This window comes from Pelodiscus sinensis, chromosome 32 (assembly GCF_049634645.1).
Source record: "Pelodiscus sinensis isolate JC-2024 chromosome 32, ASM4963464v1, whole genome shotgun sequence".
NCBI lineage: Eukaryota > Metazoa > Chordata > Testudines > Trionychidae > Pelodiscus > Pelodiscus sinensis.
The window spans coordinates 12752197-12778309 of NC_134742.1; the positions used below are offsets into that span (position 1 = coordinate 12752197).

The 26113-nt window shown below is 51.4% G+C and overlaps 1 protein-coding gene and 1 long non-coding RNA gene across 4 annotated transcripts; one reads left to right on the top strand and one right to left on the bottom strand.

Moving 5' to 3' along the window:
- On the top strand, positions 1 to 16826 carry LOC102443604 (killer cell lectin-like receptor subfamily F member 1). Its single transcript, XM_025191008.2, has 6 exons — positions 1 to 285; positions 3608 to 3706; positions 7345 to 7455; positions 11915 to 12069; positions 13335 to 13447; positions 16251 to 16826. Exons 1-6 carry the CDS (start codon positions 207 to 209, stop codon positions 16381 to 16383), a joined length of 690 nt encoding a protein of 229 aa, XP_025046793.2. The 5' UTR covers positions 1 to 206; the 3' UTR covers positions 16384 to 16826.
- LOC102443847 (uncharacterized) lies at positions 11886 to 25901 on the bottom strand. 3 transcript variants are annotated; one of them, XR_012898558.1, is made up of 4 exons: positions 25278 to 25901; positions 25017 to 25128; positions 13409 to 13631; positions 11886 to 12017 (listed from the first exon to the last, which is right to left on the bottom strand). It is a non-coding gene; the product is annotated as an uncharacterized LOC102443847 (long non-coding RNA). The 3 variants fall into 3 exon arrangements; XR_012898557.1 differs by having other exon boundaries at positions 25274 to 25901; XR_003091641.2 differs by having other exon boundaries at positions 25017 to 25901.
- Positions 25902 to 26113: the final 212 nt, after the last annotated feature.

The window sequence follows — 26113 nt, forward strand, 5'->3', positions numbered from 1 at the left end:
TTGACAACCCTCAGGACCCTGCACAGTCCCTGGCTCTGTGGTCACATCTGGTTCACCAGGAGGTGGTTTTGCACTTGATGCTCGGGGTGGAGTCAGTATTTCCTCTGAAGTACAGTACTTCCTCTGCAGTGGAGGCCAGCCTGAATCTACCCCGGCTCCTCGGCATGTCCTCTGTGAGACCCTAAGCCCGGCAGAGCCATCAGAAGATGGAAGACGAATTCGGTTACATGTTCATGACTCCCCAGGTCAAGAAAGTAAACCCGACCCCGCCACCCCGGAGACAAGGTATGGTGCTTTAAACCCACCTCTACCTTCCACACAGTAACCCCCTCTGCCCTGTCAGTTTCAGGGAAGGCATGAGCCGAACCTGGCTGTATTCGCGCCAGCAAAACCAGGATTTCCTTGGAAAAAAAACACCCCTGCGCTTCCCATGTGGAATTCTGGGGGCAAATATTTTGACACCTCCACCCCAAAACGCTTGCCGTTTAAACAAAACGGCATCAGAAATGCGAAGACCAAAAACATGTTTTGTTCTGCAAAACTTCTTTCCTCCAGTTCCAGGGGGTAGCTGAGTTCATCTGTATAGCAAAAAACAACACATGGTCTGGTAGCACTTTATCGACCAACAAAACATGTCGATGGGACTGGAGCTTTCGTAGGCACAGCCCACTTCTTCAGATGACTGGAGTTTTGAGTTTAGGACATGCAGACCCAAAATAAATAGGAGAGAAGCGGGAGGGGAGAAGAAAGAAAGGAGTCGGGTAGGAGACAGGGAGCTAGAGAGAATCAGTACATAGCTGAAGATTGGGTAGTTAAAAAGAAGCAGGTAAGAATCAAAGTCAGTTGATAGTATCCTGGCTGACACAGGAATCTACACAAAGAGCTGTCAGCAAGGATACTATCAATTGACTTTGACTCTTATCTGCTTTGTTTTAACCACCCAATCTTCACTTTTTTTTTTTAAATTGTATCCTTTGGTATCTATGGCTGTGACTATTTTCTTCCACTATTTGATCTGAGGAAGTGGGTCTGGCCCACGAAAGCTCATCACCTAATAAACCATCTTGTTAGTCTTTAAAGTGCTACATACTCCTGTTTTTTGTTTCAGCTACACCGGACTAACACGGCTACATTTCTATCACTACCCTATACTTACAGACCCACTTTAGTTCCCTGTCTACCACCCCGCTCCTTTCTTTCCTCCTTCCCACCCTGCTCTCCTATTTATTTTGGGTCTGCATATCCTAAACTCAAAACTCCAGTCATCTGAAGAAGTGGGAAAGCTCATGATCCCATCGACATGTTTTGTTAGTTCATAAAGTGCTACCAGACCATTTGTTGTTTCTTTCCTCCAGTCGTGGTTTGGGCAGGTCAGCAGATTTCGATGGAGGAATTTGGTGTGAAACAGAACAAAATGCTCGGGGGGAGGGGGGGGATTTGTGGCTAACATTTTCAATTGTGGCTGAGTGATTTTGTGACTTGTTATTTTTTAACGGCCAATTTCCTATTCTGGCAGCTGAGGTTGTGAGGTTGTTACCAGAAAAGAGCAGAACTAAGATAGGACTCTACCTCACACCCTTTGCTATGAAAACTGTTGCCAAGAAAGAAATTTAGCTTCTCAGAAATGCATTTATCTTCCTTAATTGCTCCTTTAAAATCATGGTTACCTGCAGACTAACTTATCTTGCATAGATTGTTCCTGCTTTGGCTCTATTTCAGCCTCTCAGAAATGTCCTTATCTTTCTTAACAGTGCCCTTAAAATCATGGTTATCCACAGGCTAACATATACTTGCACAGATTGTTCCTGCTTCGGCTCTATTTAAAGACTCTTGCTGATTTGACACTGTTAGCTCTGCAAACTCCTGTTTGGTGTTTCCTAGTTTCCTCTCATATATAATCATTAAAAAAGGGATTTGAATGGTCTGACATGACTACAACATTTTTGGAACAGTCCTACGCTCCTACCTGGAGAGACAAGGAGGGAATAAACACTGAGGGCTACGTCTAGACTGGCATGATTTTCCGCAAATGCTTTTAACGGAAAAGTTTTTCCGTTAAAAGCATTTGCGGAAAAGAGCGTCTAGATTGGCACGGATGCTTTTGCGCCAAAGCACGTTTTGCGGAAAAGCATCTGTGCCAATCTAGACGCGGTTTTGCACAAGAAAGCCCCGATCGCCATTTTCGCCATCAGGGCTTTTTTGCGCAAAACAGTTTTTACCTGTCTACACTGGCCCTCTTGTGCAAATATATTTACGCAAGAGGGCTTTTTCCTGAATGGGAGCAGCATAGTATTTGTGCAAGAACACTGACAATCTTACATGAGATCATCAGTGTTCTTGCGCAAATTCAAGTGGCCAGTGTAGACAGCTGGCAAGTTTTTCCGCAAAAGCAACTGCTTTTGCGGAAAAACTTGCCAATCTAGACGCAGCCTGAGCTGTTTAATTGTATTATCCGTTGGTTCTGCTGATGCTAACTGGAAAAAAATGTTGGTAAGAACTGTTGGTTGAACTGTCTTAAATATAAATCAATATTTAAAGAGATAAAATAGAAATATCTCTGTAGTAGGGTAGGGTAAAGCCAGGGGGTGTTGGGTTGGATTCCTGCTAATCAAGTTGAGCAAGTCTCTGTGCCTTTGTTTCCCTTGTTTAATTATATATGTGATCGTCTGGGCAGGGACTGTCTCTCGCTGTGTCTGTGCAGCACCCAGCACAACTGGGCTGCATCTAGACTGGCAAGTTTTTCTGCAAAAGCAGCTGCTTTTACAGAAAAATTTGTCAGCTGTCTACACTGGCCGCTTGAATTTCTGCAAGAGCTCTGACGATCTCATGTAAGATCTAAAAGGGTGTCACAAGGAGGAAGGAGAAAATTTGTTCCTCTTGGTTTCTGAGGACAGGACAAGGAGTAATGGGCTTAAAGTGCAGCAAGGGAGGTTTAGCTTGGACATTAGGAAAAAATTCCTAACTGTCGGGGTGGTCAAACACTGGAATAAATTGCCAAGGGAGGTGGTGGAATCTCCCTCTCTGGAGATATTTAAGAACAGGTTCGATAGACATCTGTCAGGGATGGTGTAGACGGAGCTTGGTCCTGCCTTGAGGGCGGGGGGCTGGACTCGATGACCTCTCGAGGTCCCTTCCAGTCCTATGATTCTATGATTCTAAGATTGTCAGTGTTCTTGCGCAAATACTATGCTGCTCCCGTTCAGGCAAAAGCCCTCTTGTGCAAATGCTTTTGCACAAGAGGGCCAGTGTAGACAACACGATATTGTTTTGCGCAAAAAAGCCCCAATGGCGAAAATGGCGATCAGGGCTTTCTTGCGCAAAACTGCATCTAGATTGGCATGGATGCTTTTCCACAAAAAGTGCTTTTGCGGAAAAGCGTCCCGCCAATCTAGATGCTCTTTTCCGCAAATGCTTTTCACGGAAAAACTTTTCCGTGAAAAGCATTTGCGGAAAATCATGCCAGTCTAGACGTAGCCCTGATGTGGGAGCTGCGGGGACTAAGCTAGGATTAGTGACAGACTCTGCGTGGCAGGTTTCACTGGCAATCCCTCTGGGCCTCCTTTGATCCTTCTCTGACATGGTTTCCCCACCTGATGGAATCCTGCAGGGTCTCCTCCCAGCCTCGTGGGTTATAAAATTGCTGTGGTGATGTTAGGAGCTGTGTGTGTCCTTCTGACGGCGGCTGTGATTGCTCAGAACATCTGGGGTAAGTAGCTGGGAGATCGTTTTGGCCCATGCCAGGGGTGGAATCCAGGTGACATGAAAGCCGATGGGAACTTTGCCAGCGGGTTTCACGCGGTTGGGTTTTTATAGCATCCCAGCGATGCTGGGCTGAGAGGGAGCTCGCAAAGTCAGCACGACCGAGTCCAAATGCAGAGGCAGCACCACGGAAATCTAGAACGGCCCTGGCCGCTCCCACCTGTTCTTCAACACCTCCCAGGATGGGGATCCCGCTACCTCCCTTGGACAGACCCCACAGGACCCCACAGATCCACCCCCCCTTTTTTGAGAGTGAACCACCGTGACGCTTCTGAGCGTGATGTTTCCACTGGGTTTGCACCCACCCCGAGGTACGAAGAAGGAAATTTGCCAGGGTTTATTCTTTACGCACCCCCCCGGGCGGCTCCAACTGGCCAGCGGGGGCTTGCAAACGTACTGCTTCATTATTTGCTCTAGCATCTCCCCGAGTACCAAAGTTGGACTGACAGAGCTGTCGTTTTCTGGATCTTCTTTGCTCCCAGTGTTGAAGCCAGATGCTGTATTTGCCCTTTACCTGCCCTCTGGGGCTCACCTGTATGGGACAGCCTACAGGCCTAGACGGGTCTTACGTCTGCAGCCCTTTTACCGCAGGGCCTATTGCAAGGGCTGGAGCAGGGTTACAGGGGATGGCCAGGGGCAGTCGGTTTAATAGGTGGAGGAAGACACGGCCAGCCCGGCCCCGCCCACACTCCGTCCCCAGAATGGCTACTGAAGATGTACTGGGGGTGGAGCCAAACTGCCCCCATGGGCCTGCCCTCCCCGGACTTTGGCCTGTACTTCAGGGGAGGGGCTTGGCTCCCGTAGGGGCGGGGCCTTGGCAGAAGGGGCAGAGCTCGGGGTGAATTTAGGGCTGGGGGAGGTAAGCCCTCAGCCCTGCTTCCCAAGACCCCTGCCGTCCACGCCCTCCCTTTAGGGTTGCCCGATACTGTCACAAAAAATACCGATCATAGAATAATAGGACTGGAAGGGACCTCAAGAGGTCATCGAGTCCAGCCCCCCGCCCTCAAGGCAGGACCAAGCTCCGTCTACACCATCCCTGACAGATGTCTATCTAACCTGTTCTTAAATATCTCCAGAGAGGGAGATTCCACCACCTCCCTTGGCAATTTATTCCAGTGTTTGACCACCCCGACAGTTAGGAATTTTTTCCTAATGTCCAATCTAAACCTCCCCTGCTGCACTTTAAGCCCATTACTCCTTGTCCTGTCCTCAGAAACCAGGAGGAACAAATTTTATCCTTCCTCCTTGTGACACCCTTTTAGATATTTGAAAACCGCTATCATGTCCCCCCTTCATCTTCTTTTTTCCAAACTAAACAAGCCCAGTTCGTGAAGCCTGGCTTCATAGGTCATGTTCTCTAGACCTTTAATCATTCTTGTCGCTCTTCTCTGGACCCTTTCCAATTTCTCCACATCTTTCTTGAAATGTGGCGCCCAGAACTGGACACAGTACTCCAGCTGAGGCCTAACTAGTGCAGAGTAGAGCGGCAGAATGACTTCACGAGTTTTGCTTACAACACACCTGTTGATACAACCTAGAATCCTATTTGCTTTTTTTGCAACAGCATCACACTGTTGACTCATATTCAACTTGTGGTCCACTATGACCCCTAGATCCCTTTCCACCATGCTCCTTCCTAGACAGTCGCTTCCCATCTTGTATGTATGGAACTGATTGTTTTCATGGCAGGAAAAAAATTGGTTGAGCAAAAAAGGGGGACACACCAAAGTTATTGAGCCAAAAAAAAAAAAGGCCCAATGGCTTTCCGTCTGAGAAAAACAAAATACGGGACATTTTTACATGGCTGGTATTTTCTGGGTTTTTTACCAGATAGGAGCCGTGTACCGGGCCAATACCGGACACCTGGCAAACTTACTCCCCGTAAGAGCCAAGCCCCCCTTGTAGTGGCAGCTCCCACCCTCAGTACACCCGCCCCTCCAGAGTATGGGTGTCTCATGGCCCCAGCCTTCCCTGTGCCCCCCACCCCTGAGCACAGGCAGCCCCAGGCCCCACCAGAGAACAGGCAGCTCCAAGCTTCCCTGCCCACCTAAAACTCGGGCAGCCTCCGCCCCACCCCTCCAGTCCACGTGCAGCCCCGCCCCCCAACACGGGGGGGTGGGCAGCATGTGGCGCTAGCCCTCTGGAGAGTAGGCAGGCAGGCAGGGGAGGGCCGGAAACTCAGAGCTTAGCTTCCCCTTCCTCTCATACCCACCGCTCAGAATACCGGAGAAATGAGAAGCTGGCGTTTTGCCCGCAGTGGCAAGTTTCTCTGACTCCCCCGTTAGCCGCGGTTCATGTGCTCCGGTGGGGCACATTCACGGGGCCCGGTGTTTGCTGTGTTCTTCAGACCCGGCTCAGCTCAATGGGTCTGATTCCCTGTTGTCCAGCCGCCAGTCCCCCTCTCGCTTCAGGGGCATGGGAAACACATTACTGACTACAGCAGCTGGCATTTTCTTCCTTCTGATTGTTTTAAAAACTCAACCCTAACTTTTTGTTTGTTTGTTTTTTCTGCCGAAGGCTTTCACGACATCTTTTCCTCATGCTCTGGAGGTTTTTAATGAATAATTTGAAAATGTTTCTCCCATTTTCTCCATCGACCAGCCTTGATTCGTGGCAAAAACAGGAAAGCAGAAAAAGGGGCAAAAAGGAGGAGGAAGGGAAGATGATGGGAAAACGAGGGTTTTTTATTTATCGAATCCGTTTCACACACACAGAATGGGAAACGACTGTCTAGGAAGGATTCCCGCAGAAAGGGATCTAGGGGTCAGGGTGGACCACAAGTGTGATGCTGTTGCAAAAAAAGCACACATGATTCTGGGAGGCATGAACGGGAGTGCTGTGAGCAAGACACGAGAAGTCGTTCTGCTCTATTCTGCACCGATTAGGCCTCAGTTGGAGGATTGTGTCCAGTTCTGGGCACCACATTTCAAGGAAGATGTGGAGAAATTGGAGAAAGTCCAGGGAAGAGCAACAAGAATGATGAAAGGCCTGGAAAACATGAGCTGTGAGGGAAGACTGAAGGAAGTGGGCTTGTTTAGTTTGGAAAGGAGAAGACTGAGAGGGGACATGATTGCGGTTTTCAAGTATCTAAAAGGGTGTCACAAGAAGGAGGAAGAAAAATTGTTCTCCTTGGCCTCTGAGGACAGGACAAGAAGCAATGGGCTTAAAATTGCAGCAAGGGAGGTTTAGGTTGGATATTAGAACAAACTTCCTGCCTGTCAAGGTGGTGAAACTCTGGAATAAATTACCCAGGGAGGTTGTGGAATTTCCGTCTCTGGAGATATTGAAGAGCAGGTTGGACAGACACCTGTCAGGGATGGTCTAGATGGTGCTGGGTCCTGCCATGAGAGCAGGAGACTGGACCCAATGACCTCTCGAGGTCCCTGCCAGTTTCAGTGTTCTAGGATTCCATTAAAATAATAATTAAACTATCTGCATTAGCGTAAAGGCTGCCCCAAAGGGCAGGCCAAGGAGGAACCGAGGCCAGATTCATCCTCTTTCTCTCGGACCAGCTCCCTGTGCGATGGAACGGGGCCTGGCTCCTCAGAGGATCCTCACGAGCTGTGTGCCGGTGCTGTTTGGTAGGTTTCCGGGCCGGCGGGACCCGCTGCAGCTCCGAAAGCAACCATCGGCAGGAGGCCTCCATGTCTCAGCTCATGCAGAGTCTGTGTGACCTGGCCCAGAGCAGCCCAGCAGGTAACCACAGCGCAGGCTGTCTCTGAACCAGCTTCCATGTCGGGTTCGGAACCTGGGAACCACGGGAGTGGGGGAGTTCTGGGAGGGTGCGAACAGCCCATCTGTTAACGTCTGCTGGAAAATACTCACTGTTCACAATGGGACTCGAGATCACAGTGCCTGGCTCTGTCATAGCCCCTCTGTCCCAGCCTGGCTACAACACTGCCTCTGGGCCTCAGTTTTCCCATCTGTACAATAGGTTTAAGGATCTATTTCAACTGAGCTTTCAGGGTGGGGATTCTCATTCGCTATGTCCAGAATAGTAATACCTACAGGCCCAGACAGTCCCAGCCCCAGCTGAGATCAGGGCCCCATTGTGCCGGGCACTGCACAGACGCAGCGAGAGACAGTCTCTGCCCCAGCTGCCTCACATCTCCCAGGCCCTGGCTGGGCCACAGGGATAACAAGAACGTAAGAATGACCATACTGGGTCAGACCAAAGGTTCATCTAGCCCAGTAGCCTGTCTGCCGACAGTGGCCAGCACCAGGTGCCCCAGAGGGGGTGGACTGAAGACAATGATCAGCGATTTGTCTCCTGCCATCCGTCTCCAGCCTCTGACAAACAGAGGCCAGGGACACCATTTCTATCCCTTAGCAAATAGCCTTTTATGGACCTAACCTCCACGAAATTATCTAGCTTCTCTTTAAACTCTGTTATAGTCCTAGCCTTCACAGCCTCCTTTGGCAAGGAGTTCCACGGGTTGATTATGCACTTTGTGAAGAAGAACTTTCTTTTATTAGTTTTAAACCTGCTACCTATTAATTTCATTTGGTGTCCCCTAGTTCTTCTATTACGGGAACTAATAAATAACTTTTCTTTATTCGCCTTCTGCACACCACTCATGATTTTATAGACCTCTATCATATCCCCCCTCAGTCTCCTCTTTTCTAAACTGACAAGTCCCAATCGCTTTAGCCTCTCTTCATATGGAACCCGTTCGAAACCCCTAATCATTTTAGTTGCCCTTTTCTGAACCCTTTCCAAAGCCAAAATATCTTTTTTGAGGTGAGGAGACCACATCTGTACACAGTATTCAAGATGTGGGCGTACCATAGTTTTATACAGGGGCAGTAAGATATTCTGTGTCTTATTTTCTATCCCTTTCTTAATAATTCCTAGCATCCTATTTGCCTTTTTGACCGCCGCTGCACACTGCGTGGAAGTTTTCAGAGAACTGTCCACGATAACTCCAAGATCTTTCCTGATTTGTCGTAGCCAAATTAACCCCCATCATATTGTACATATAGTTGGGGTTATTTTTTCCAATGTGCATTACTTTACACTTATCCACATTACATTTCATTTGCCATTTTGTTGCCCAATCACTCAGCTTGGTGAGATCTTTTTGAAGTTCTTCACGGTCTGCTTCTGTCTTGACTATCCTAAACAGTTTAGTATCATCCGCAAACTTTACCACCTCACTGTTTACCCCTTTCTCCAGATCATTTCTGAATAAAAGTTGAACAGGATTGGTCCTAAGACTGACCCTTGGGGTACACCACTAGTTACCCCTCTCCATTCTGAAAATTTACCATTTATTCCTACCCTTTGTTTCCTGTCTTTTAACCAGTTCTCAGTCCAAGAAAGGACCTTCCCTCTTATCCCATGGCCGTGTAATTTACACAAGAGACTTTGGCGAGGGACCTCGTCTAAGGCTTTCTGATAAATCTAAGAAATATCTGCTGGATCTCCTGTGTCTGCATGTTTGTTAACCCCTTCAAAGAACTCTAATAGATTAGTAAGACAGGATTTCCCTTTACAGAAACCTGTATGCTGTGGGTCTGACAATTGCTCTGGCACTTTTAGGCTCCAAGGGGCAGGGCCCATCTCCCCAAAATCAGCCCTTCCCCAACCTCTCCCATTGGGATCTGGCCTGCAAAGTCTCTTGGCTGGTGCTGTCTCCCTTCCCTAGGCCATTTCCCTCAGCCCCCTTCAAACTCTCCGGCTGCTCACTGCACCCAGCTCCAGACAGCTCCATCCCCGCCCCCTCGTCCATGCCTCCATCTCCCTGGGTGGCTTCTCTGACCCCTCAGGCTCTCTGGCTGCAGCACGGACCTGCTCCCTGTGCCATGTCCCTGCTGCTCTCTGCCTGGCCCGGCTCTGCTCCCCAGCTCAGCTCAAACCTCTGCTTTCTCCTTAACTCTGCCCCACTCTGTCGGACCCAGGTAAACCAGCTCCCGGGGAGGATGGGACTCCTGTGGCCTCCTGAGTCCCTCATTAGCCTGCCAATCAGGCTGAGCTGGAGCACTGGCCTCTCCCCATGGCCCCCCGGGAACTATCAGCCTCAGCGTCCTGATTTCCCATCCACCCTTCCCTCACCACCCACTATCCCGCAGAACATACTAATGTCTTATATTCCACACAGAGCCAGCAGGCACCTACGTAAGAGCAGCAGCGACCCCTAGTGGTCCCAGGGGGTAATTCTCACTCTACAGAGTGCCCTAAAGCCAGGCAAAATGCAGGACAATGTAGCACTTTAAAGACTAACAAGATGGTTTATTGGATGATGAGCTTTCGTGGGCCAGACCCACTTCCTCACATCAAATAGTGGAAGAAAGTAGTCACAACCATATATACCAAAGGATACAACTTTTGCTTCAACTATCCCAGACTAACACGGCTACATTTCTATCACTAAAGTCAGGCAGCGTTCATGCCAGTTTGCAGACACTCACATATTTCTCCTCTATGATGAAACTCCCTGGCTGCGTCTAGACTGGCATGATTTTGCGCAAACACTTTTAACGGAAAAGTTTTTCCGTTAAAAGGATTTGCGCAAAAGAGCATCTACACTGGCACGGATGCTTTCTCGCAAAAGCACAATGTAGACGCTTTCTTGAGCAAGAAAGCTATGATGGCCATTTTAACATGGCTACAGTTCTATCACTATTTTAGCCATTGGGCTTTCTTGCACAAGAAATTAACGTGGCTGTCTACACTGGCCCACTTGAACAAGAATACGTGCGCAAGAGGGCTTATCCCTGAGCGGAAGCATCAGAGGATTTGCACAAGAAGCACTGATTTTGTACAGTACAAAGTCAATGTTCCTGCACAAATACTCGCGGCCAGTGTAGACGGGTGGCAAGATTTTGCGCAAAAGTGCTTGCTTTTGCGCAAAATCTTGCCAGTCTAGATGCAGCTCCTGTGCTTGACTGTGATCAAACTTGATCTTATTATACAGGGTTTGTAGTTGGGGGGAGGCAGTTTGGATGAAATCCCTTTGGCTAAAAGAAAAGAGGGGGGAAAATAAACTCCACGGCTACGTCTACACTGGCATGATTTTCCGGAAATGCTTTTAACGTTTTAAAGTTTTCCGTTAAAAGCATTTTCGGAAAAGAGCATCTAGATTGGCAGGACGCTTTTCCGCAAAAGTACTTTTTGCGGAAAAGCGTCCGTGGCCAATCTAGACGCGCTTTTCCGCAAAAAAGCCCCGATCGCCATTTTCGCGATCGGGGCTTTTTTTCAGAAAACAAATCTCTGCTGTCTACACTGGCCCTTTTGCGCAAAAGTTTTTCGGAAAAAGACTTTTGCCCGAATGGGAGCAGCGTAGTATTTCCGCAAAAACACTGACAATCTTACATGTGATCGTCAGTGCTTTTGCGGAAATTCAAGTGGCCAGTGTAGACAGCTGGCAAGTTTTTCCAGAAAAGCGGCCGATTTTCCGGAAAAAGTGGCCAGTCTAGACAGAGCCCACCCTTCCTGCACAGGATAAAATCAGGTGGAAATTTTTGGGCAAGGTGGCTAGATCCTGAATCGCTGCTGTTCTCCCAGCCATCCCTTAGATTTGCCTGGTAGGCCCTGAGCTACCAGCTTCTTTTATATTGGCCTGTTGCATCCTGATTGGCTACCACAGAGGCCGCCACTCTAGCCTGCTTGGAGGACCTCTCTTCTGCTCCTGTTGCTGGGGCAGGGTGCTCCATGCTGATATCTTTGGCACCTTGCTAGGGTTTCATGGCTGCTCTTAGACTGGGGTAGGCAGGACTCAAACCCACAATCTCAAAGTCTAGAGCAGCAGTTCCCAACCTTTTCCAGATGGGGACCCATTGTGACAATTCAGGAAGACTTGGTGACCCAGGGCAATTCAAAAAAATGTGTGAATTGCTCTTTTAGAGCCATCTGCAGCCCTTTTGAAATGTAATGGCGACTCATATTTGGGTCCCGCCCATAGGTTGGCAGACGTGGGTCTAGAGGCTGACAGCTTAGCCAGTATGCCACTGGCAGCCTCCTTACTGGCCCTTTCTTCAGTAGCTGCCTTATTCTTCCTACCTCCAGCTGATGCCTGCTCCAGCCCTGGAGACAGCTAGGGGTGCCTGCCTGGCTGTTCCCGGCTCCTTGCCGGCTCCAGCTATGGAACGGCTTGGGGGAAAAAACCGATACCGGCTTTCTGTGAGTTCCCGGACGTCTCTGTTTTCCTTCCAGGGGGCACCGGATGCATATTGTGTCCCAAGGACTGGTGGGAGAACCGAGCCAAGTGCTACTGGGGTTCGAACGAGAGCCAGTTCTGGAACGAGAGCCGCCAAGCCTGCAAGCAGAAGAATTCCCAGATGCTTGTGATCCAGGATCAAGAGGAGATGGTGAAGGGCAATATGCCGGGGCAATTGATTCCCCCGACGGATCCAATTCAGTGTAGCACCCCTCGAGTCAGAGGGATCGATCTCCAGCTGGCATGAATCAATGGAGCTTTTTGACTCCTTTACCACCCAGCGACTATCAAGGAAACGGGTCTTTTCTTCCGTGTTGCAAAGAGAGGTTCCCATATTCTGGTCCCATAGGGTCAGAATATATTTTCTTGGCATGTTTTGGGTTGCTCAGGGCATGTCTACACTGCAGGGCAAAAGCCAAATCAAGGCGCGCAACTTCAGCGACGTCAATTGCGTCGCTGCCGTCGAAATAGCCAAATTCGGCTTTTGGGGCGGTCTGCACGGCAGGAAGTCGAAAGGAGAACGCTCTTCCTCCGACGTCCCGTCCTCCTTGTGCAGTGAGGGTTACTGGAGTCAGAGTAAGACGTCCCCCAGCCTGCTGTTATTTCGAAAAAATGGCCTGCCATGTAGACGCTCACTTTGGCTGTGTCTACATTGGCAAGATTTTGCACGAAAGCGGCCGCTTTTGCGCAAAATCTTGCTGCCTGTCTACACTGGCCGCGAGAATTTGCGCAAGAACACTGACGTTCTAATGTATGAAATCAGTGGTTCTTGCGCAAATACTCCGACGCTCCCGCTCAGGGATAAACCCTCTTGCGCAAGTATTCTTGCACAGCCATGTTAATTTCTTGTGCAAGAAAGCCCGATGGCTAACATGGCCATCAGAGCTTTCTTGCGCAAGAGAGCATCTACACTGGCACGGATGCTTTTGCGCGAAAGATGTCTTTTGTGCAAAAGCATCCATGCTAGTGTAAAAGCGACGAGGAGTCCTGTGGCACCTTATAGACTAACTGAAGTGTAGGATGCATGCATCTGACGAAGTGGGTCTTTGCCCACGAAAGCTTATGCTCCTACACTTCAGTTAGTCTATAAGGTGCCACAGGACTCCTCGTCGCTTTTTCAGATTCAGACTAACACGGCTACCCCTCTGATACTTGACACCATGCTAGTGTAGACGCTCTTTTGCACAAATATTTTTAACAGGAAAACTTTTCCGTTAAAAGTATTTGCGCAAAATCATGCCAGTCTAGATGCAGACTTTGTGGTTTCAAAATAATGCCAGTATATTCCGAAATCACACAGCTGTGTAGACGCCCCCTCATAGGCCTCATGGGGAGACAGAGGGGTGGGGTCTCTGTATATGAAGAGGGAATAAAACCGTGTGAGGGTCACCCAAACATTTGTCTTACACTCCGTAGGATTTCATACAGAGTCTTACGAAAGGCACAGGCCACTTTTGGATCGGCTTGAACTTCACGGCCCGTACCAATACCTGGAGCTGGGTGGACGGCTCCCCTCTAAACCGAACGCTGTAAGTGTTGCCTGACGACTCACTGGAATTGCGACGTATTTTTCTTGCACGTGTGTGGATTTGTTAGGAAGGGACAATCCGCTGCAAGCGTACAAAACGGGAAATGACTCTTCAGGAGGGAGTCCTGCAGACAGGGATGAGGGGAGAGTGGGTCCAAAGCTGAACAGGCATCAACGGTGTCTCACTGTTGCAAAAAAAAAAAAAAAAAAAAGCAAACATCATTCTGAGATGTACTAGCAGGAGTTTCATAAGGGACATAAGAAGCCATTAATAACATAAGAACGGCCGTACTGGGTCAGACCAAAGGTCCATCTAGCCCAGTAGCCTGTCTGCCGACAGTGGCCAGCACCAGGTGCCCCACAGAGGGTGGACTGAAGACAATGATCAAGCAATTTGTCTCCTGCCATCCCTCTCCAGCCTCTGACAAACAGAGGCTGGGAGCACCATTCCTACCCCCTGGCTAACAGCCTTTTATAGACCTAACCTCCATGAATTTATATAGCTCTTTTTTAAACTCTGTTATAGTCCTAGCCTTCATAGCTTCCTCTGGCAAGGAGTTCCACAGGTTGACTATGCTGCATGAAGAACTTTTCTTTTATTAGTTTTAAACCTGCTACCCATTAATTTCATTTGGTGTCCTCTAGTTCTTATATTATGGGAACAAGTAAATAACTTTTTTTATTCACCCTTGCCACTCCACTCATTCTTCCACTCTATCATTAGGTCTGTCTGGTTTTCAAGTTTAATTAAGGCTATGAATACCCAAGCGCATAGAAATTCTACACAGGCCTGTGCACAAGTTACATGCACACTCACACCCTTAACACTAGTGTTAGGGTCCGATGGGTCTCACATGGATTGATCATCAGTAGAGGAAGGGCTACTAATCTGTAGGGTCACCAACCGTCAGTAAATTTACGGACAGTATGTCAAAAAATAGCCAAAATTAGATATTAAAGTCCGTAAAAAAATTTAGGTGTCCATAAATTTTGTAAAAGCGCAATAAAATTTCAAAGCACAGCAATTATTCTACAGCAATTAAATTTCTTCTGGGCTGCTTCAGCCATTTTACTACGGAGCAGTGGAAATTGGATGTTTTAGTTGTTTATTTGAACCTCATATTGCTCTTGTGGTGTATGAATGACAACGATAACTCTTCACTTTTGGCCATTCATGTCGTCTTCATAGGGTATAAAAATGATGTCTGTTTAAAAAAATGTGTCTGTCCGTACAGTTTTCCCATTTTGTCCATAAATGAAATTTCTGTGGGTTGGTAACCTTGCTAATCGGTCTCTAAGCCTGCCACTGTCTCCCGTGGAGCGTAAAACAATTATATGCGATGTAACAGGCTGGTGAGTCCTAACCTCACAATGACAGAGCAGCCAACAAGAATCACAGGCGGCAGAGGGTGTATAAAGATCAGTTCAAGGCGCTCGCATTGTCATTGAATTCCATGTGTCTACATTGGTGCGATCTTGCACAAAAGCAGCCGCTTTTGTGCCAAACTTACTGCCTGTCTTCACGGGCCACGAGTTCTTGTGCAAGAACGCTGCCATTTTAATGTAAGAAATCAGGGCTTCTTGTGCAAGAACTCTGACTCTCCCGCTCAGGGATAAGCCCTCGTGCACAACTGTTCTTGCGCAAGAGGCCAGTGTAGACAGGCAACATGAATTTCTTGCGCAAGAAAGTCCGATGGTTAAAATGGCCATCAGAGCTTTCTTGCGCAAGAGAGCATCTGCACTGGCAGGGATGCTCTTGCGCAAAAGCAAATCTCTTGTGCAAAGGCACGTGCCAGTGTAGACGCGCTCTTGTGGAAGAGTTTTTGCACAAGAACTCTTCCGCAAAAGAGTTCTTGCGCAAAATCATGCCAGTGTAGACGGAGCCCTGCGGGAGCGAGGCACTGAAATCCTTTTCTGGATGTGGGTGTCAACGGAGGTGAAAGTTAGCCAGGGCGCCGGGGGAGGAGGGGGGACGCAGCTCCAGAAACAGCGAGCTGAGCTGTAGGGAAAGCCAGCAGCGAGCTATTGAAAGAGCTGGCAAGGACCCAGGTTGCAATAGGCCAGTGCCTGTCAGACATGTGAAGTTACTTTCATCGCTGGGGGTCAGTGTTGTTGAATCAGCAGGGAGCAAGAAGGAAAACTGGCCACAAGCAGAAAGCAGGGGTGAAATGATCCAGACAAAACTCCCAGGGCAGGATCTGCCCTCCTTGGAGACTCCTGACTGTGGGAAGATGGATGCTGACCGTGTTCCCTGTAAGCTGAGCATGTGGGCAGCTGCCCAGAAGAGATTCAAACTCCACCCAGTCAGTCAGCAGAGTGCCCACTGCTAGCAGTGTGGTGGTGCACATCCACACATGCCTCTGCGCATAGAACAAAATTTATTCCACACACACATGGAAACATGAGAGAGAGCATTGGCTGCAGAGACATCCTAACTCAAGGCCCTCTTCCCAGCATTCCATTCCTGCAAGAGGAGGGTCTCTCTAATGGTTCCCAAACTGGGGGAGAGTGAAGAAATTCCACGGGGGGGGGGGCTTGAGGTGACCCAGCCCTCCCCCTCCACCCATCAATCACCCCATCAAGAAAGAGCCCACTGGAACACGCGCAGCTAACGCTGGCTGGGGCAGATTTCAAAATGGCCGCTCTTAAAAGGGCAAACCCTTTTTTTTTTTTTTTTTTGCAAGTTTTGCTGCTATGGGGGGGGGGGGGGGGGGGAAGGGGTGTGAGAGTTTATAAAAAATCCGAAAAGTTTGGGCACCACTGCTCTAATGGATCCCTCGCTGCCTTTCCCCTTTGCTCTGCAGGTTCACGGTCTGGGGCCCGGATGCCCATGACGGCTGTGGCGTGGTAAAAGGGAAGCAGATCTACGCGGATACCTGCAGCGCCGAATTCAGATGGATTTGCCAGAAAGCCGCTGTCGTGCTGCGAGGGGACTAAGAGCTGCCGAGCGAACCTGCCTGGTGTTGATGTGTTCAAACGGGGGGTTTTGTATAGCCATGTGGCCCCCTTCCTCTGAACTAGCATGGCGCAATGACTGGAGAAATGAGGGAATTTGAGTTCTCAGTCTAGTCCCTGTGCAGCAAGAGAAGAAGCCAGGAAAGGTGGATTCTGTTCCTGGCATGACCACCTGTAACCTCTTTCCTTGTGCCGTGCCTCAGTTTCCCCACCTATAAATGTGCGAGCTCTGTGTCTGTTCAGCGCCTGACTACCCAGGGTTCTGTGCGCATGCCAGCCTTTCAGTATCCCCGTTTTATGAGTGGGGAAACTGAGGCACCTCAATCGCAACAGCTGAGTCCTAATGTCCTATTCTGGTTCTGCCAATGAAGCGCCCTGTCTAGACCCCAACCTAATTTCTCCTTCTTGACATCCCCAATTGGACTCCTGCCTCGCTGTCCGGCCTCACACTGGGGCTCAAGAGTCACTCACTCACCATCTCTGGCCCACTTCACAGGCCAGTTATTGGGAGTGGGAGTGGGAGACACAGTCTTTAAATCAGCCAGAGGAGAATTTGACGGGGAACCCCCCACCTCCTCGGTGAGCACCAGGGGCACCTGACGCCCGGAGAGGGGCTCCCAGCTGTGGGGTGCCAGCACAGAGAGGTGCCTCCTGGTCGCCCGTGTAGACACTGAACTCTGTGAGGAGAGCAGGGCTGAGGACACCCCCCGACTCCGCATCTCCTAGGGGCTGGCTTAGGTGGCTCTTCACCTACTGGGCTGGCTGCTGCGGGTCCCATTCGGGCGTATTCCTCTCCCCCTCCCCATGCATTATCCAGGAAACCGAGGTGCCTGACCCAGGCTTGGGGGGGTCCCAGTGACATTTCTAGGCACCTGTCATTTGGGGGAGGCGACACTCGGCTTTGTAACGCCCAAGTCCCGTCCCCCCTCTGGCCCCAGCTCCACCTGCAGCATGTCCCTCACCTCGCTGCCGGGCTGTGAGGCCTGCCAGGAGCCCTGGGGCTGCACGAGCCGACAGCCACACGCGTGTGGGAGCCACCCCGGAAGGTCGCTCCGTGCGACTCGGTCGGCCAGAGACTGGAGCCCGCGGCAAGGGGCCCACGTAGGAGGAACGTGGGATGGGACAGACCCGGCTAGAAGGGGAGAGCCGGCTGAGGAGGCAGGAAAGGGCCGTGGATGTGGGACCCACACACATAAGAGACGCAGGGAACAGCCGGCCCAGAATCCTGTGTCCATCCTGCCTGAGTGTGAGGGTTTCCTATTGGCAGGTGTGTGAGAGCTTGGCCTTTTCTCTGGGACGTGAGCCAGGCCCCTTTCATTGTCTCCAGGCCCTTGAACACCCTCTGGGGACGGGAGAGGGCACCGCCAGCCCCGGGCGTCCGATGATAACGTCATGGCCATTGACAGCCGTGTAGGCGGGGGCGCCAATCACGCCTTCTGTCTGGGGCGCCAGCTGCTAGAGCCGGCCTCGGGCTGCTCCTGCCTGCTGCACACACATGCGCGTGCACCCCCGCACACACATACACACACACACACGACCTGCAGCACACACACATGACAAGCAGAATATGCACACACACGACCTGCAGCACACACACACACACACACATGCATGACCTGCAGCACAAACACACACACACATGGTCTGTAGCATGTGCATGCACATACACACACACAGACACGCGACCTGCAGCACACACACGCGCATGCACACACATACACACACACACAAACGCACACACACGACCTGTAGCACGCACACATGACCAGCAGAATACGCACACACACGACCTGTAGCACACACACATGCACACACATACACACACTACCTGCAGCATGCACACATGATCTGTAGCATGTGTGCGCGCACACACACACACAGACACACAACCTGCAGCACGCGCACACACGACCTGCAGCGCACACACGCGCATGCACACACACATACACAGACACACACATGCACACACACGACCTGCAGCACACACACACTACCTGCAGCATGCACACACGATCTGTAGCATGTGAGTGCACACACACAACCTGCAGTTGGTGCATAGATACCAGGCCACGGTGGCTCATGTCCATCCTATTGGCCAGGCCAGGCTGGCTGAGCGAGGAGTCGGGGTCCTCTGAGGCTTGGCTTGTTGGACTGAACCCAGAGTCCCACGGCCAGAGTGTTCCTTCTTATCCATGTCAGTTCCCCTCGGAGTCTATGGGTTTTGCAGCGTCATGCTGCCCTCATCTGCCCTTCGGAGGTGGCCATTTCTGTTCCTTTGACGGTGATTGCCAGGGGTCCCAGCGTGTTGTCTCACTCCCGGAGAGGTCTCTGCCTGTCTCCAGGGTTCGGCCATGCTGCCAATTCAATTCAGGCTCAAGGCACAATGGATGTGTCCAAGTTCCCACCTCTTCTTATCACCTGGGCATCTGGTCTGGCTTTCGCTCACACCCCCCCTCCACTCACACCACACAAGTGTACAGAGTTTCAGACAAGATCAGTAGCTACAAGGGGTGCAACTTAATTTGCAATACGTAACAGGGAGCAAGGCCTTGCAGTAACATTACCTCATCATGGGAGACAGAGAGAAATAGAAATGACAGAATGTATAAGCAAGTCATTAGACATGGAGAATAGGAACAGAGATGTGGCTGTGTTAGTCTGGTCTTGCTGAAACAAAAGACAGGACTGTGTAGCACTTTAAAGACGAACAAGATGGTTTATTAGGTGATGAGCGTTCGTGGGCCAGACCCACGGGCTACATCTAGACTGGCATGATTTTCCGGAAATGCTTTTAACAGAAAAGTTTTCCGTTAAAAGCATTTTCGGAAAAGAGCATCTAGATTGGCACAGACGCTTTTCTGCAAAAGCACTTTTTGTGGAAAAGCGTCCGTGGCCAATCTAGACGCGCTTTTCCGCAAAAAAGCCCCGATCACCATTTTCGCGATCGGGGCTTTTTTGCGGAAAACAAATCTGAGCTGTCTACACTGGCCCGACTTTTGCCCGAACGGGAGCAGCATAGTATTTCCGCAAGAACACTGACAATCTTACATGAGATCGTCAGTGCTCTTGCGGAAATTCAAGCGGCCAGTGTAGACAGCTGGCAAGTTTTTCCGGAAAAGTGGCTGATTTTCCGGAAAAACTGGCCAGTCTAGACACAGCCACTTTGATTTGATCTGAAAAAGTGGGTCTGGCCCACGAAAACTCATCACCTAATAAACCATCTTGTTAGTCTTTAAAGTGCTGCATAGTCCTGTCTTTTGTTTCATTATACACAGGAGCGACCTGAGGCCGGCTGCGGCAGCTGGCACCCCAAGCGGAAGGCGTGATCGGCGCCCCCGCCTGCACAGCTGTCAATGGCCATGACCTAATCACTGGGCGCTGCCTAGGCTCATGGGCCACCCCTGATTATACATGGAATTATACATCATACTTGTAGTCTTATACCCAATACTAACTAAAATAGACATTGTTGCTACACCTGAACCTTCATCTAGTGCCTGGCTCTCTGCTAGGGTTCCCAGGTGTCTGGTTCCCAGCCGACCCTGGGCTCCTTTGCCTTCATCCGTACACTACCTACAGCGCCAGGCAAGAGGTCGTGGTTCCGTCTTTTCCCACGTGTCGGAACACCACCACGGACATAGCCGGTGTGAAGGGCCTAATCGCTTCTAGTGACATCAATCAAGACGTGTGGGTTGATCCTGCCCGTTCCCTCCCACCAATTATTGTTACTAAGCACAATTTATAGCAGAGAGAGACTTGGTCATTCTAATACTATTGACCGATTGATGACGTATTGTGTAGGATACGTCAGATGCCCAATGCCCCTAAGTTGGGGTGTGTGCTGCTGCTCAGGATGTTGCTGCTATGGGCGCAGTTGACAGTTCTGTGGTTGCATCTGTACTTTTTGTGTATCAGAAACAAGTACCAGTCCAAGGCCTCTTGTCCTGTGGTCTCCCGTACCAGGCTTAATCTGCATTGTTATGCAAAACAATTCCTGACTCTTGGGCCCTTTCTGTGCGCTTTGTTACATCAAACTTGAGCGGGCCGTAAATCTGCACTTTGGACAAGACAGACATCACCGGGCATTGCCAAAGCAGGGTAGTCCAGGCTCCCCTAAAGATCCTAGCCGGAGCTGGGCCACACAGACTGATTCTAGACCGGCACCGACACATGCCTGGCTCTCCTTCCACAGCCCAGCCGGGGCAGAGGGAGGATGGTTAGGGGGCTGCTCTGTGATTTCAGTTCTCTACCCTGGATTTGCTGAGTGATCTGGGCAGGTCTGTGCCTCCAGCCCTGCCTCCCAGGGGTGCTGAGAGGAGAAACACCTGGTAAGATTGTGAGGCCATGGGGGCTGGCTCAGAGCCATCCCTAACCCATCAGCAGGGGGGTGAGATTCAGCCAGTGTCATGGTGTGTGAAGGATGCTGGACTAGCTGAACCTGCTGCTGGGGCAAAATCCTAGCCCTTCCTGCTGTTTTCTTCTTCCCAGGCTGTGCTGGCCGGACATCCTGCTAAAGGAGGCAGCTGGGAGCAGTAACCCAGAGAGGATCCCACTGAACAACTTCTCAGCGTGTTTCTGAGGGCGGTGCTAGGAGCCATGCCCCGGGTGCAGGTGACTCACACAGAGCTGGTTACACTGTTACTTTAAATAACTTTTGGCCTTAGCAGGGCAGCCTGATGAGAGCCAGGGGCTGTGAGTCAGCCCTGCAGGAATGTTTGCACTGTGAGAACCCGCCCTGTGTCCTAGGCTGGCAGCCACATCGCTCTTAGAGACGTGCTTCCTGGAGCTGACTGGGGAGATGGACAATGTGGGGTTTCCTCAGTGCACACCCAGCTGGAGGTCACTTGGAAGGTGGAACAGGCACCCGCTTCCGTAGCAAGGTGAGGTTTGTTTTCTCTGGAAGCCAAATTTAGTGTTTGTGTGTGTTCCTGTCCTGACTGATGTCAAGGCCCTCTTATGCCGGGCGCTGCACAGAGACACAGCGAGAGACAGTCCCTGCCCCAGCGGAGATCAGGGCCCCATTGTGCCAAGGACTGCACAGACACAGTGAGGGACAGTCCCTGCCCCAGGTGGGATCAGGTGATCCTAAACAGGGCAGGGAGATTGCAAGTGACCAATGTCCAGCAGGGGGCACCAGAGAGCAGCGAGCAGGCAGCTGATGAGTGATCATTGGCCAGCAGGAGGCGCCAGAGAGCAGCGAGCAGGCGGCTGGCGGGTGACCAATGGGCAGCAGGGGGCGCCAGAGAGTAGCGAGCAGGCAGCTGATGAGTGATCATTGGCCAGCAGGGGGCGCCAGAGAGCAGCGAGCAGGTGGCTGGCGAGTGACCATTGGCCAGCAGGGGGCGCCAGAGAGCAGCGAGCAGGCAGCTGGCGAGTGACCAATGGCCAGCAGGGGGCGCCAGAGAGCAGCGAGCAGGCAGCTGGCGAGTGACCATTGGCCAGCAGGGGGCGCCAGAGAGTAGCAATCAGGCAGCTGGCGAGTGACCAATGGGCAGCAGGGGGCGCCAGAGAGTAGCGATCAGGCAGCTGGCGAGTGACCGATGGCCAGCAGGGGGCGCCAGAGAGTAGCGATCAGGCAGCTGGCGAGTGACCGATGGCCAGCAGGGGGCGCCAGAGAGTAGCGAGCAGGCAGCTGGCGAGTGACCGATGGCCAGCAGGGGGCGCCAGAGAGTAGCGAGCAAGCAGCTGATGAGTGACCATTGGCCAGCAGGAGGCGCCAGAGAGTAGCGAGCAAGCAGCTGATGAGTGACCGATGGCCAGCAGGGGGCGCCAGAGAGTAGCGAGCAGGCAGCTGATGAGTGACCATTGGCCAGCAGGAGGCGCCAGAGAGTAGCGAGCAAGCAGCTGATGAGTGACCATTGGCCAGCAGGGGGCGCCAGAGAGTAGCGAGCAAGCAGCTGATGAGTGACCGATGGCCAGCAGGGGGCGCCAGAGAGTAGCGAGCAGGCAGCTGGCGAGTGACCAATGGGCAGCAGGGGGCGCCAGAGAGTAGCGAGCAAGCAGCTGATGAGTGACCATTGGCCAGCAGGAGGCGCCAGAGAGTAGCGAGCAGGCAGCTGGCGGGTGACCAATGGCCAGCAGGGGGCGCCAGAGAGTAGCGAGCAAGCAGCTGGCGGTTGACCGATGGCCAGCAGGGGGCGCCAGAGAACAGCAAGCAGGCAGCTGGCGGTTGACCAATGGCCAGCAGGGGGCGCCAGAGAGTAGCGAGCAAGCAGCTGGCGGTTGACCGATGAGTGACCATTGGCCAGCAGGGGGCGCCAGAGAGCAGCGAGCAGGCAGCTGGCAGGTGACCAATTGACAGCAGGGGGCGCCAGAGAGCAGCAAGCAGGCGGCTGGCGAGTGACCATTGGCCAGCAGGGGGCGCCAGAGAGCAGCGAGCAGGCAGCTGATGAGTGACCAATGGCCAGCAGGGGGCACCAGAGAGCAGCGAGCAGGCAGCTGGCAGGTGACCGATGGCCAGCAGGGGGCGCCAGAGAGTAGCGAGCAAGCAGCTGATGAGTGACCATTGGCCAGCAGGAGGCGCCAGAGAGTAGCGAGCAGGCAGCTGGCGAGTGACCAATGGGCAGCAGGGGGCGCCAGAGAGTAGCGAGCAAGCAGCTGGCGGTTGACCGATGGCCAGCAGGGGGCGCCAGAGAACAGCAAGCAGGCAGCTGGCGGTTGACCAATGGCCAGCAGGGGGCGCCAGAGAGTAGCGAGCAAGCAGCTGGCGAGTGACCGATGGCCAGCAGGGGGCGCCAGAGAGCAGCGAGCAAGCAGCTGGCGGTTGACCGATGGTCAGCAGGGGGCGCCAGAGAGTAGCGAGCAGGCAGATGATTGATCAGCGGAATGAATAAAATGCCTCTTTACCAAACCATACTCCCCCTCGTTCCCCCCAAGAGGAGGTGACCTCTTGTGGAAGCCAAGGGATTTGTATGTAGCCATTTTGACCTTTTGGTTGGCCTAACTCATGCTAACTCTGAGACCTAACAACGCAGAGTACTGTGAGAGATGCTGTTTTCGCCTCTCGTCTCTCTTGTGCTTGAGATAAGGATAGAATGCTGACTCTAATGAAGACCTTGAGATAAGGTGACCTCTGAAGGGAATTGTTATGGAAAGGAGAATAATTGTTCATTGTTATTATATATAAACAGACAGTATATATATTGGCTTCTAATTGTTTTGTATTTGACGATCTGCCTAACAGCAGCTTCTTCCCTTGCAATATTGCTCGAATAAAGTGTCTCTGACTACTTGTTACTTACAAACACAGAGTGAAGGCCTGTTTCCTTCCACATTCTGAAGATACACCTCTGAACTCTGGGTCTGCAGGGGGCCCAACACAACAGGGAGTTGGGGACAGGGTTTTCAGGTGCACAGGGAGGCTGTGTCCAGACTGGCAAGTTTTTCCGCAAAATCATCTGCTTTTGCAGAAAAACTTGCCAGCTGTCTACACTGGCCGCTTGAATTTCCGCAAAAGCACTGACGATCTCATGTAAGATTGTCAGTGCTTTTGCGGAAATACTATGCTGCTCCCGTTTGGGCAAAAGTCTTTTTCCAAAAAACTTTTGCGCAAAAGGGCCAGTGTGGACAGCAGAGTTGTTTTCCGCAAAAAAGCCCAGATCGCGAAAATGGCGATCAGGGCTTTTTTGTGGAAAAGCGCGTCTAGATTGGCCACGGATGCTTTTCTGCAAAAAGTGCTTTAGTTTATTTTCCGAAAGATCCGCGTTTAGACTGGCGCTTTTTTCTGGCAAAGCTCCGAGCCGGAAAAAAGCGGCAGCCATTTTTATGCTAATGAAGCAGGGGGGATTTAAATTCCCGCTTCATTTGCAATTGCGCTGTGTCTAATTTGCATCCCTTTTACGGAAAAGGGATGCAGTCTAGACGTAGCCAATCAGTTTCCTAGGGAAGCATCTCAGCACAACATGGTGAACCACTGCTTGACTGTGTCTTCATCCTCCTTTAGTAGCACTAGAGGATAACAACTTATTACTTCTGCACGTTAATCTGTTTTTTTATTTCCATTAGCTCAATTAGTACCACTCCATGCTTTCTCATATAGAAAGGTCCCTGGTTTAAACCTGCAAGTTTAAACCCTGCTGGATCTGTGCTGGTAGAGCGATTGTTACATTCTTTACCCCCTGGCTTGAGGATAACAGCCTACTGCTGCTGCTATCTTGTGGGTTTCATTCTTCCACTCAAGGGGTGGAAACAGCTGCGTTGAGAGCAAATGGTTCTGGTTTCAAACCCTGTTATTGGAATGGGAGTTACATTCCCAATCCCAGAAGCTGGTCTGCTACAGGATAATAACCCGCTACTGCTGCCCTCTCTTGGAGTCACTTCATTAGCTCAAGTGGGAGAGGCCAGTGTTCCCAGTGCTGAAGGATCCGACTGTGCTGCAGACACAGGTCAGGGGGTATTGTTTCAGTTCCTCAGTCTTGCTGCAACAGGTGCGTTGTGAAAGGGTCGGGTAGAGCAAACCTGAGCGTATTTTTGAGCCAGATCCTCAACCCCGTTCCAGTGGCTGTGTGGAGCAAAACTCCCTAGCATGTGCAGCTAGGCGCCAGAGGTAGGAGGACAGGGGCTGGAGCGCTGGACCCACTGGTAGCTCTAGCCCAGTGTGGGGTGGGGGGAGGTACCTGAATGCTCCTTGGAGTCAAAGCGGCCAGCTCCCCAGCTGATGTGATGAAACACTGCTCCGCTGCCATCAAAACATCCGCTTTCACTTTTTAGAAACACTGCCTCTCCTTCCTGTTCGAGGGAAAGGAGACAATGAAACGGGCCTGACTCATGTCCTAGAGAAAAGGCCAAGCTCCCAAATAGCCACAAATAGGAAACTCTGACAACCCCCTTTCTAATCTGGTATCTCCTGGGGCCAGCAGGATGGAAAACAAACCTACGCTTATCTGCTCTGAACCCAACGGGTCACTTAAGTGTGTGGGTCCCCAATCCATGGCCCTTTCCTGCCTCTTCAGCCGGCTCTCCCCTTCCAGCCGGGTCTGTCCAGTTCCTGCGTTCCTCCTGCGTGGGCCTGTTGCTGTGGGCTCCAGTCTCTGGTTGGCGGAGTCTCACGGAGCGACCTTCCGGGGCGGCTCCCACACGCAGCTGCTTTTGTGGAAAAACTTGCCAGTCTTGACGCAACCGCCGTGTGTTGCTTAGGAAGCGGGTGCCTGTTCCATCTTACAAGTGATCTACAGTTGGGTGTGCACGGAGGAAACCCAGCACTGTGTATAATCCCAGGGGCTCCAGGCAGCACGTCTCTGAGAGCGAAGCGGCTGCCAGCAAAACACACAGGGTGGTCTCACATTGCAGACTTTCCTGCCTGGCTAACTCACAGCCCCTGGCTTTCACGAGGCCGCCTTAGGGAGGCCAAACAATGCTTTGGAATGACCCTGTGGCCACAGCACCAGCTCTGTGGGAGTCCCCTGCACCCTGGACATCACTCTGGGTGGCTCTTTGCTCGGGTGCTTTTCAGCGCAGGAACTTGCGCTCGAGTGGGGTGTGTGTGTGTGTGTGTGTGTGTGTGTGTGTGTGTGTGTGCAGGCTTCACATCCCTGGGCAGTAAATTGCCAGCATAGACCAGGTCTGAGGGAGGGAGCAGTGGCCCCGTGGAAGCTCAGTCCCTCAGCGTTACTGCCACGAACCCCTAATGCTGCAGCCCCTCAGGAACCTGGGCCGGGTGTCTCCTCCCTGCTCCCCCTGGCTAGGCAGGCCCCAGACCTGAAATATCACATTA